The 12,341-nt window shown below is 41.5% G+C and overlaps 1 protein-coding gene across 20 annotated transcripts in view; it reads right to left on the minus strand.

The window, feature by feature from the left end:
- Positions 1–12,341, minus strand: part of KLHL3 (kelch like family member 3) — a 282,390-nt gene that overhangs the window by 78,632 nt on the left and 191,417 nt on the right. For 15 of the 20 annotated variants that reach the window (XM_019832598.2, XM_019832575.2, XM_019832593.2 and 12 more), the window contains one exon: positions 8,017–8,123. The exons of 2 other annotated variants lie outside the window; for them this stretch is intronic. In XM_019832598.2, coding sequence (XP_019688157.1) covers positions 8,017–8,101 — 85 coding nt within the window. In that variant the 5' untranslated portion in view covers positions 8,102–8,123. Of the gene's footprint in view, positions 1–7,549; positions 7,685–8,016; positions 8,124–10,123; positions 10,217–12,341 lie in introns of all 20 variants that reach the window. 3 more of the 20 variants (XM_019832613.3, XM_045059480.1, XM_045059490.1) reach the window with 2 other exon arrangements.

Consider the following 12,341-nt stretch of genomic DNA (forward strand, 5'->3'; position numbering starts at 1 on the left):
TAAAATCCAACATTATTTCTTATAAACCAACAGAGATTACTGCACCAAACTAAGGCTTCAGCTTAAACAGACTCTGAAAGTGGTAGCAGTAATAGCTGCTACCGTGTGCCAGAACCTCTGCCAAGGGTTTATACACGTTATTTCATTCAATCCTTCTAACAACCCCAGGAGGTAGATATTATTTCCATTTTATAAACTATAGAACTGGCATTTCAAAAGGTATTTGCATATGGCTGTGAGAGGCAGGGCTGGGATTTGAATCTTGGCCTAACTCTAGACCGCATGTCATTTCTCACAAATCCCTGGATAATTTAAACCTAACCCTAACTAATGACCTTGATAAAAGTATTCCCAAACAAGGCCTTGGTCCAAATTCTAAGGACAACTTAGTATGTAAGACCTAGCAAACAAGAACCAAGAGGGAGAAGATCTTGTCAAGCTCATTTGCCAAGATATCCTCAACACCTAACAAAGTGCTTGGCATATAACAAGCACTTAAAAAATACTTGTTGGAGGAAAAAGAAGAAAAGGAAAAAAAGGGGCTTTCCTTGATATCTCATAATTCCATGGATTCCAGTAATTCCTGAGGAGCAGAAACCAACAAAGGCTTGGTCATTCTTGCTCCTTTCCTCACCTCGACTACTCTGTCAAAATAAAACAAAACATGAGCTCTATATGTCCTTCCATCTTCAAGGTCAACCCAAGAGCCATCCTCCTCTGCTTTTGCCAAGAGGCCCAGCCCAACCACCTCAGATTTGAATTTTCTTTTTTTTTTTAATATGAAATTTATTGTCAAATTGGTTTCCATACAACACCCAATACTCATCCCAACAGGTGTCCTCCTCAATGACCATCACCCATTTTCCCCTCCCTCCCACCCCCCATCAACCCTCAGTTTATTCTCAGTTTTTAAGAGTCTCTTATGGTTTGCTTCCCTCCCTAACTCTTTTTTCCTTCCCCTCCCCCATGGTCTTAAGTTTCTCAGGATCCACGTAAGAGTGAAAACATATGGTATCTGTCTTTCTCTGTATGGCTTATTTCACTTAGCATAACACTCTCCAGTTCCATCCATATTGCTACAAAAGCCCATATTTCATTCTTTCTCATTGCCAAGTAGTATTCCACTGTGTATATAAACCACAATTTCTTTATCCATTCATCAGTTAATGGACATTTAGGCTCTTTCCATAATTTGGTTATTGTTGAAAGCGCTGCTGTAAACATTGGGGTACAAGTGCTCCTATGCATCAGCACTCCTGTATCCCTTGGGTAAATTCCTAGCAGTGCTATTGCTGGGTCGTAGGGTAGATGTATTTTTAATTTTTTGAGGAACCTCCACACTGTTTTCCAGAGTGGCTGCACCAGTTTGCATTCCCACCAACAGTGCAAGAGGGTTCCCATTTCTCCACATCCTCTCCAGCATCTATAGTCTCCTGATTTATTCATTTTCAGAAAATGTGTTAGTCGCACATCTTTCTAGCCTCTTCCACTTCTGCCTGTCATCTGTTACCATGCATGTCCTATTCCTCCAAAAAGAACATGATCCATTCAAGGGCAGATATTTGTTCATTCATTCATTCATTCATTCAACAAACACATATCAAGCAGTCCCTATGTGCCAAGCACTGTGCTGGACCAGAGGACACAACCATGAATAAGTTATGTCCCTGCCCTCATGGAGCTCAGTCCAGTGGGGAGAGACACAAGTAAACCAACAATTATGAAATGTGTTAAATACTAGAAAAGAGGGCTTAGCTTAAAGAGTTGTTAAGCAGGGATTCCTGCACCCTGACCTGTATGCAAAATGAATAGTACACAGGAACCCGTATTTGCCACTGGGGAGAAGACAATCCATTGTTTTCATCAGATTGATTCATCATGGTTTAGAACCACAGATCTAAAGTGAGATCTGGAGAAGGAGTCATGGTTAGTTAGGAGAGAAGGGAGTATGAGGGAAGAATCAATATTCCAGGCAAAGACAGTAGTAGTGTATGTAAAGGTCTGGAGGCAAGAAATAACAGGACCTGTTCTGGGCCCACAAGAAGCTGAATGTGGCAGAAGCACAGCAAAGAGAGGAATGGGGGGGGGGGGGGGCGGTGAGAAGAGAGAGAGAGAGAGAGAGAGAGAGAGTAATGGGGAGTCAAGGCTGGAGACAGAAACAGAATCTAGGCAAATGGAAGGCCTTGTGGGCCATGCCAAGGAGTTCAGACTGCACCCTGAAAGTAATGGAAAGCCCCTGACGGATTTTTTTTTCTTTCAGCTATCAGGTTATGTTAACAAGGGATCAGACCAGGATCAAAATATTGATTCAAAGGATACTCTATGCTGGTTCAAATGGCGGAATGATTAAGCCAATTACTTTCTTTTAGTTTTTAGTATTAAATAAATCTTAACTACGATCATTTCTGAAAATGATGTGCATTTAAACATGGATTTCATGACACATGGCTTTTTTTAGTTTTACTTAAATCCAAGTTAGTTAACATATAGTGTAATAATGGTTTCAGTGCTCATCCCCACAAGTGTCCTCCTTAGTGCCCATCACCCATTTAGCCCATCCCCCAACCCAACACCCCTCCAGCAACCCTCAATTTGTTCTCTGTATTTAAGACTCTCTTATGGTTTGCCTCCCTCTCTATTTTTATCTTACTTTTCCTTCCCTTCCCCTATGTTCACCTGTTTTGTTTCTTAAATTCCACATATGAGTGAAATCATGTGTTATTTACCTTTCTCTGACTTATTTCACTTAGCATCATATACTTTAGTTCCATCCATGTTATTGTAAATGGCAAGATTTCATTCTTTTTGATGGCTGAGCAATATCCCACTGTGCATATATACCATATCTTTGTTATCCATTCATCAGTTGATGGGCATTTGGGCTCTTTCCATAATTTGGCTATTGCTGATAGTGCTGCTATAAACATTGTGGTGCATGTGCCCCTTCAAAAGCCCCTGACAGATTTTAAGCAGGTGAGGGATGCATCAGATTGATTTTTTGGAAAGTCACTATAGCTACAGTGTAGAGAACAGGCTGGGGTTGAAGGAACAAAATAGGAGGCAGGTTGACTAGTACCAAAGCTGCTGCAGGAAATTAGGTGAAAGATGAGAGTGACCTGGACTAAAAGAGTAGATCTTAAATTTCTTTAAATCCTCAGGCCATACCTTAAGACGTTGTACCTCGACATCCCCAAGAACCACAGAGAGCCCAGGAAAGCAAGCAACCCCACACCTCTATCAAGTGATGATGGGGCATTAATACCCTGAGCCCACATATTCTTTAAAACCCAGTTCCTTTAACACCATAAGATGGGGCTGTTTTTAATGTACTCAGATGACACGTAGGGACCCATATGGAGTGGAAATACTCTAGTACACAGAACCCATAGTAAAGGACAAAAAAAAAAGAGAGAGAAAAAAACTGACTAGGCTATTTTGGTAAAATGTGCTTCCCTAGGGATGGAGGAGCTAGATGGGGAGGAAGCAGGGCAATCTAAAGTATTCCCTATTCACAGGACGAAGATGGGCAGAACATAGCACTGCTGGCCTCTCTAATCCCTGTGCTAAAGGAGTGCTGAGCAGTTTGAGTGACAGCCCATCCTGAATCTTCTTGCAAGCTGGCTGCCTCTCAACACTCTCCTCTGGGCACTCAGACCTCACTGTCACATTTATCCCAAGTTATTCTGTGCAGAACATGGTCAAAGAGCAGGGTTGATATCTGGGACATTTGGGCAATATGAACTCAGAGGACAAAAAAGTAAAAACACTTTAAGCCCGAATAAAAAGATCATAATCACACCACTCAAGTCAGAAGAACGTCACGAGTGTTTCTTTTTCATTTTGGCCTTAAACATGCTGATAGAAATGGACTTAACAAGAGTCAGCTGATAAAATGAACAACTCAGACAACAAAAGATGTTGGTGAGGATGTGGAGAAAGGGGAACACTTTTGCACTGCTGGTAGGAATGCAAACTGGTGCAGCCACTCTGGAAAACAGTATGGAGGTCCCTCAAAAAATTAAACATAGAACTACCTTATGACCTGGCAATTGCACTACTAGGTATTTATTCAAAGGATACATAGGGGCACATGCACACATAGTGTGCTGATTCATAGGGGCACATGCGCCCCAATGTTTATAGCAGCACTATCGACAATAGCCAAAGTATGGGAAGAACCCAAATGTTCATCGGTTGATGAATGGATAAAGAAGATGTGGCATACATATATGATGGAATATTACTTGGTAATAAGAAAGAATGAAAGCTTGCCATTTACAATAACATGGATGGAACTAGAATGTATTATGCTAAGCAAAATAAGTCAGAGAAAGACAAATATCATATGATTTCACTCATATGCAGAATTTAAGAAACAAAACAGATGAACATATGGGAAAGGAAGGCAAAATAAGATAACAGGGAGGCAAACCATAAGAGACTCTTAAATACAGAGAACAAACAGAGTTGATGGAGGGAGGAGGGTCGGGAGAAGGGCTAAAGGGGTGATGAGAATTAAGGAGGACACCAGTCGGGATGAGCACTGGGTGATATATGTAAGTGATGAATCACTAAATTCTATTTCTGAAATCATTATTACACTATACATTAACTAACTTGGATTTAAAATTAAAAACAAAATAAAATAAATTATCTAAATTTTTGAAAGAAAAAACAGTCAGCTGGGCCTTTTCATGATTAAGTTTATGAATTCTGAAGCTGAATCTGATAATTAGAACAAAATTTTACAATGTTACTCTTTAAACTTGCTTACCAAGGTTTAAGCCAAATCAAGGGGCCTCAAAAAATACACAAATCTCACAAAATGCCGATGGAAGCATAAGCTGGTCCAACTGTTCTAGGAAATGTGAATTTGTGACATGTGTCTCAAATCTTCAAAATGTGCACACCCCTATTCTAGGGGTCTATTCTAAGGAAATAATTATAACATAAATAAATATTAAGAAGCAAAGATACCCATGACAGTATTACTTATAATAGCAAAATATTAGAAAGAATTAGAATTTCTAACCAAAATGGAAATCAATTTTTGACTTGGACATATATGATGGAATCTTACGAAACCATTGAAATTATGACGTAGATGTGATTTCACTGATGTGAAAATATACTGACCACAGACCAATGGTTCGATTAAGCAAATTTTCACTGAGCACCTACTACATGGAAGATCCAGGTAGGCAGTGGGGAGATAGCAGTGAATTAAGGTAGAGTTCTTAACTGACTGACCAGAGCAATCAGATATTGAGAAAGTAATGAAATAAGCAGTGATACTAAAGACAAGCATAACGTATGGTATCACAAGAGTAAATAACAAAAGAATTTAACCTAATCCAAGGGGATCATGGGAAAGTCTACCTGAGGAAGTGTTGCTTAAGCAGTAATGAGAGATGAATAGGAGTTAGACAGGCAAAGAGGCAGGGGGAAGAACATCCCAGGAAGATGAACAGTAATTTTTTTTAAGTATACACATTACATCAACTATGTATATACAAAATGGCTCATTTATATTAAAATTTTATTTTGGTGGGTTTTTAAATTTTTTATTTTTTTAGGTATTTTTTATTTTTTTATTTTTTTAGAGAGAGCGAGCGAGCACAAACAAGGGAGAGGGGCAGAGGGAGAGAGAGAGAATCTCAAGCTACCAAGCTACCATGTTCAACACAGAGCCAGATATGGGGCTCGATCCCACAACCCCGGGATCATGACCTGAGCCAAAAATCAAGAGTCAGATGCTCAACTGACTGAGCCACCCAGGTGCCCCTATATTAAAATTTTATGTCGTATGTGTATATATTTATAAATATAAAATCTGAAAGGATATGAACTATAATCTTATCTAGATGATGTATTACATATATTTTTTTTTCTGCTTGTCCACATTCTCTAATTTCTTTTCTGCAATCTACATATGTGAGTAGTGTTTGAAGAGGTACATGGGTGAGTAGAAAGACAGACAGATATGGCTGGCTGGCTGGCTGGATGGAAGGATGAAAGGATGGACAGTAACCAGATTCAACAGATGACTTGAGCTGGGCATCACATTAGACTGTTTCTTCTTGATTTTTTCCTCCCTTTAATGACTAGAATCCAACATCTGCTCCAGAAGCATTCAGATTCTTTATGTTTCTAAAATCATGCAACACTACAATTCATCGCAATTCCAAACAGATTTCCTCTCTCAATACTGGACTTTCTAAACCACATACACAAGAAAACGATGAATGGCAGAGCTACTTAGTGAAGTTGCAACCAAATAATTATTGCAAACAAAATGAATTATTTTTTTAAAATAGACAGATGAATGAGAGAGGTAAACAAGGACATAAAAACCTTGCTACTAGAGTTTGAAACTACTTCAAAGAGCATGCAGCTCAAAATTTCCAGGTAGTGAAATTCACTGGTTTTCACAACTACATTTTCCAGGCTGCTAATTCCTGACCCAAGGTTCAAGGTGATGGAAGAGTGGCTTGATCCACTTACCTGAGTTACAGCTCCTTCACACAATGAGCCAAAGGGGAGTCCACATGTGAGGAACTCTCAAAACACAATCACTAAGTCACCCCCAACTAGAACCACTCTTGCCCATGAGAGGCCACATACTATATTAGGAGAAGGGAAAGAGCCTACTCAGCAAAAACAGGGTGCCTGCACTCACCCATTCTTAGCAAGCCCACCTTCATTCTTTTTAAGCTTCATTTATTTACTGTCTCCTACTAAATACCATGCCCTGTGGTTGGCTCTGAGGATGCAGCAGTGACAAGACATGGCCCTCAAGTGCCCAAAGCTCATAATCAACTATGGAGACATTTCATTCATTCATTTAAAATACATTTGACTCTGGTCGTGTACCAGATGCTTAGGATATGGTAGCAAACAGGTCCAACAAGACTCCTGTCCTTAAGGAGCTTACAGTCTAGTGAGGAGAGACAGATTAAAAAAAAAAAAATCAACAACCAACAAAAGGATTTTCAGGTAGGGATAAACGTTAGGAAAAACTATGTATTCAAGTTATGGGACAGAAGGGAACTTAGTGAGGAACCATGGCACAGGTGGTCAGAGGAGGCCCCTCTGGGGAGACACATGACCTGTAATCTGCAGGATGAGAAGCCGCCGATACACAAGACGTCACAGCACAGGCACTGAGGATGCCAGAAAACAGACAGCAACACAGGAGTGATAGTGACCACACTCACAAGCAGCAATGGGTACTTGGGGAACGTGGGGAAGGGACACCTGACCCAGCCTGAGGGTCTCAGCAGGCACAACTGGTCTTCAGTGAGCAGGGGAGGTGCTGTGAGGCACTACAGACAGAAAGCTCCGTGGGTTTCAAGGCCTTCAGTCTCACATGTGAAATAGCTGGACAGGACTATTGGGCATATACAGGAAACAGGGACCCTCTAGAGAGTTTGCAAAGGTGCCAGATGGTGAAAATTCCTATCTTACTCTCCTCTCCCCTCCAAGCCCTGCCATCACTTCTCCCAAATCTCTTCCACACTCCTGTAAAGTCTCAAGAGGGTTTGCAGACCTTGCCTGGTAGGAATGGCCAGGCAAGGACAAGCTGGTCCAGCAATGGGCCAGGCATCAAGAAGCCAAGCTCCACTCATTTCCTATGTGATCTTGGGCAAGTCCCTCCCTTTTTGTCAGCCTCAGTGTTTCTCATCTGCAAAATGAAAGAACAGAGGTGTGGGGATAAGCCCAAGAGCCTACACTTCTAAAAGCTCCCCTACATGATTATGATGCATGCTGAAGTGTGAGAACTAATCAACTCTATGGTTCTACCTCTTTTTTCCTCATAGTAGACAAGAGGCTGCATGCCTGGCTGGTTCCACCAAGTCCCCCATGGTGCAAAACATAGCATCTGATACACAGAAGCTCCTTACAGTGAGTGTCATAGCATTCTGTCTCCTGCCTCCCCTCAGGCCACCACCCAAAATATCTCTCACTGGGGCTGCAGCCCCATAATCATGGGTTATCATTAGCCCCTCGCCATACCTGTGAACATCGCACAGAAGTAGGGGCTGCAGGCTGCCAGGACCACACGGTGGGCTTCTATCTCGACATCTTCTGCCACAATCATCACGTCACACAACAGCTGTTTACTGTAAAACACCAGTGAGGGGACAGCATGGGTCACAGCACCAATGCCCACCCCCAGCCACACAAGGATATTTTTTCTCCCGCCCAGATTCCACACCGCTACCATATAAGACTGTCGCAGACATTTGCCCTATCCTGAGTTAGGCAGGGGGATGAACTCATCGACTCTCCCAAATCTCTGATAAGTTGGGCTATTCATGCTTTCCTAAGGCGCACAGAGAGACCTAGCTACTCTGGCGCTGCAAATTCAGGGTTCTTTCATTTGTCTTCACATCTCTGCTCCTCGGCTCCTTCAGCTCTGACTGAGACAGAGGGACAGCAGCTCAGAGAGCAATGGGAAAATCCTGGGGCAGTCAGTCGAGGGACTGAGTGAATGCCAAGGAGCATGAGCATGCCACTGAGATGTGCTGCCCACGAAAACAAGCATTAACAATTCCCCAAGGGACCTAATACCTATGAAACACTGACAAGAGGCCAGCCAGATCGGGACAACTCAAGTATTAATCTTCCCACCCAGATTTAACATTATCACCAAGAAGGCTGCTCCCTGTGCAAGCTCCAATCGCTGCAATTATTAAGGATACTGTAACTACCTTCAAAACAAACTATTTGTCATCCCCACTACACTGCAAGCTCTGAAAGGAACTTGTTTATTATATCTTAAACACCTGGCTGCAAGCCTAGCCTAAAGAAAGCCCTAAATTTTTACTGACTAAATAAACTTTGAAATGGGATCAATCCACACTTATAGACAGAATGAACATCAGACCACTTTGAAGGATAGAAAGGGCACCACAAAGTGTCAGTCTAAGGATTTTTCCCCCACCAGCCTTCCAATAGTAAGAATTTATTGAGTTACATATGCTAGGCACTGTTCTAAGCACTCTTTTATACATATTATTGCATTTAATCCTGTCTAAAACCCCATGAGGTATGGTTGTTATGTTGCATATTACAAAAAAGGAAAGTGAGGTCCAGAGAAGTTAAGTAACTTTCTCAAAGTCACACAAAAAGGGAGCAGTGGAAAAAGGATGTGAATGCAGGCAGCTGAACCGCAGAACCCATCTTCCTAAAGTCTGTGTTATCCTGGTCACCACTAATCCCTCCTTCAGAGTGAAGCACTAGATGCAGAGGGAAGTCAGGACAAACTCATGTCAACTGTGATCCACTGGCAGTGGCTACTTAGCACACAATACTGGATTGAGAAGTTTGAATCATGATGGGATCCATTTAACAGGGATGAGATGAAGAGAATGAGTCTGCCATTGGGGCACCCGGTGGCTCAGTCAGTTGAGCGGCTCAGGTCATGATCTCACGGCTCATGGGTTCGAGCCCCCCGGTGGGCTCTGTGCCGACAGCTCAGAGCCTGGAGCCTGCTTCAGATTCTGGGTCTCCCTCTATCTCTGTTCCTCCCCTGCTCACACTCTGCCCCCCCCCCTAAAATAAAGATTAAAAAAAATTTTTTTAATGAGTCTTCCATGATTGATCAATAGGAGATAAGCTACCTATTTGCCATCCCTGGAGTGACATATTAAACCTTTGCCAACTATTCAGACGTTAGTGCAGGATTGCTTATCAGAGAAAATAGAATCATGAAGCATGACAAGACTGGAGCTGTAAATGCCCTTAGAGTTCATCTGGTCTATGAAGCTCAGAGAGGTGCCACAGAAGGCAGAGTCTTGAATCTAGTTCTCATTCTGGATTGGTGCCACAATGCCCCATGATTGGCTCATACTTAGGAACAAAAAATCAGAAGATAAGTTAACCCCAATACTGAAAGGTGATCAGGAAAGTTTCAGCCTATGGAATAAAGTCCCTGTGAGGGGGCATCAGGGAAGGGTGACACCTCTGAGTGCCAAGAGGCAAAACCTGGGAATGGGACCTCACACTACAGTGGACAGCAGACTCTAAAGACAAATTTTATCAGAACAAACCAGCTCAGCTGGGAAGAGAACTGGCTCTGCCCTTAACTGGCTATGAGAACATGGACAAAGGATCTCACCAGTTTTCTCATCTTTTTTAGCTGCCTCAGGACATCCATCGTGGGGACCAAATGAGATTGCAGATGCCACCTGAGAACAGGCTAGTTTTTAATCTGGACAAAATGGATTGTAAAAATGTAGTCACAACATGAACAGACTTATCTTGGACATTTTCATTTCACTTTCATTGACTATTTTAAAGAGAAAAAGGAGTTATCACTACTCTTTAAAAGTACAAGTCATTTGTCAACTATACTTCAATTAAAAAGAACTGACCAAAAAAGTGTAATTTTGTTGTTGTTCTTGTAACCAGCATTTTAACAAGGAAAGCAAAACAGATGAGTCAGAAATGCTGAGCAAATGCTGAGCCAGGTGCTGAAAAGGCAAATGTCAGAATGGGATATCTTGCACAAACCCAGAGGAGCTGATAGTTCATGAACAAAGGAAAAGAGACAAGAGGGAATGAGGTTTAAAGGTGGAGAATCCAGTTAAGCAAATACAGGAGAATAGTTCTGATGAGAAGTGTATCTCAAGGCTAGAGAAATCTAGGAAAGTGACCCAGAAACTCACCCAAAACTCAATGTAGGCTTTCCCTGGGAATGGTAAAGCCTGTCTGCACACTGAGACATCTCTGTGTATCCACTCTATATAGAAGAGAGAAGCAGCAGCTCTAAAGCACGACATGGCTGGCAAGCATTTCTAATTCCATTTACTAGAAATCCTATAGGATTCTTTATTCCTGAGCTGTCACACACTACTCCAAAAAACAATCTCAACAAGAGAAAAACAGGGCTATCCACTTTGTGATAGCTATTCGGAAGGAGCTCAGGCTCTGGAATCAAACTGACCAGGGTTCATGTCCCCTGAGTATCAGAATTCAGATATGTTGTGAACAAGATAAAGAATAGTGCTAATAGTAAACATTCCGTGAACACTAATATTTCTTTCTCTTTTTTTCCCATAAAACATTTCATTTAGGATTAGCAGTTAAGTTAACCTTCCTAAGGCTAAATTTGAGCTGCATATCAGACATCTACATGGGGTTTATCAAGTAGGCAAATGGATTCGTAAGTCTTAATTTCAAAGGTGGGAGATAGTTAAGAGGTTGGAGGAAAGAGAAAGAGCCAGCTAAAGAAACAATAAAGTAACTAGTGAAATAGGAGGAAAACCCAAAACGTATGGTGTCTGACAAGACAAGCGAAGAGAGGTCTACAAAAAGTAAGGAATGACTAACTATACCAAATAAGGAAGATAAGATTAGGGAGGCTAGGTAGGGCAAGTAGGCAAGAAAGTGAAATAGAAAATGAAAATGAGGGGCGCCTGGGTGGCGCAGTCGGTTAAGCGTCCGACTTCAGCCAGGTCACGATCTCGCGGTCTGTGAGTTTGAGCCCCGCGTCGGGCTCTGGGCTGATGGCTCAGAGCCTGGAGCCTGTTTCCTATTCTGTGTCTCCCTCTCTCTCTGCCCCTCGCCCGTTCATGCTCTGTCTCTCTCTGTCCCAAAAATAAATAAACGTTGAAAAAAAAATTATAAAAAAAAAAAAAGAAAAGAAAATGAAAATGAAATAGAACATGAAAATGGAAGACATGCAAATTGGAAAAGAAGAAATAAAACAATATTCACAGATGACATGATCTTGTATATAGAAAATCCTATAAGAAATCCACTAAAAAAATATTAAAACAAATAAATGAGTTTAAGAAGGTTGCAAGGGTGCCTGGGTGGCTCAGTTGATTGAGCGTCTGACTCTTGATTTCAACTCAGGTCATGATCCCAGAATCATGGGATCAAGCCTTGCATCAGGCTCTGACTCTGTCTATGCTCTGAGCATAGAGCCTGCTTAAGATTCTCTCTCTCCCTCTGCCCCTCTCCCCTGCTTGTGCTCTCTCTCTAATAAAAAAATAATGTTGCAAAATACAAGATCAATATACAAAATTTACTGTGTTTCTATACACATGCAATGAACCAAAAAATGATATTAAGAAAAATTCCACTTAAAATAGCATCAAAAATAAACACTAAAGAATAAATTTAACAAAACAAGCATGAAACCTGTCCTCTAAAACTGTAAAACTCAGTTGAAAAAAATCAAGAAAGACCTGAATAGATGGAAAGACTTCCAGTGTTCATGAATTGAAAAACTTAGTATTTTTAAGATGGTAATACTCCCCCAGGGGCGTCTTGGTGGCTCAGTGAGTTGAGCATGCAGCTTCAGCTCAGGTCATGATTTCACGATTTCA

Source organism: Felis catus, chromosome A1 (genome assembly GCF_018350175.1).
Source record: "Felis catus isolate Fca126 chromosome A1, F.catus_Fca126_mat1.0, whole genome shotgun sequence".
In the NCBI taxonomy this organism is placed as follows: Eukaryota; Metazoa; Chordata; class Mammalia; order Carnivora; family Felidae; genus Felis; species Felis catus.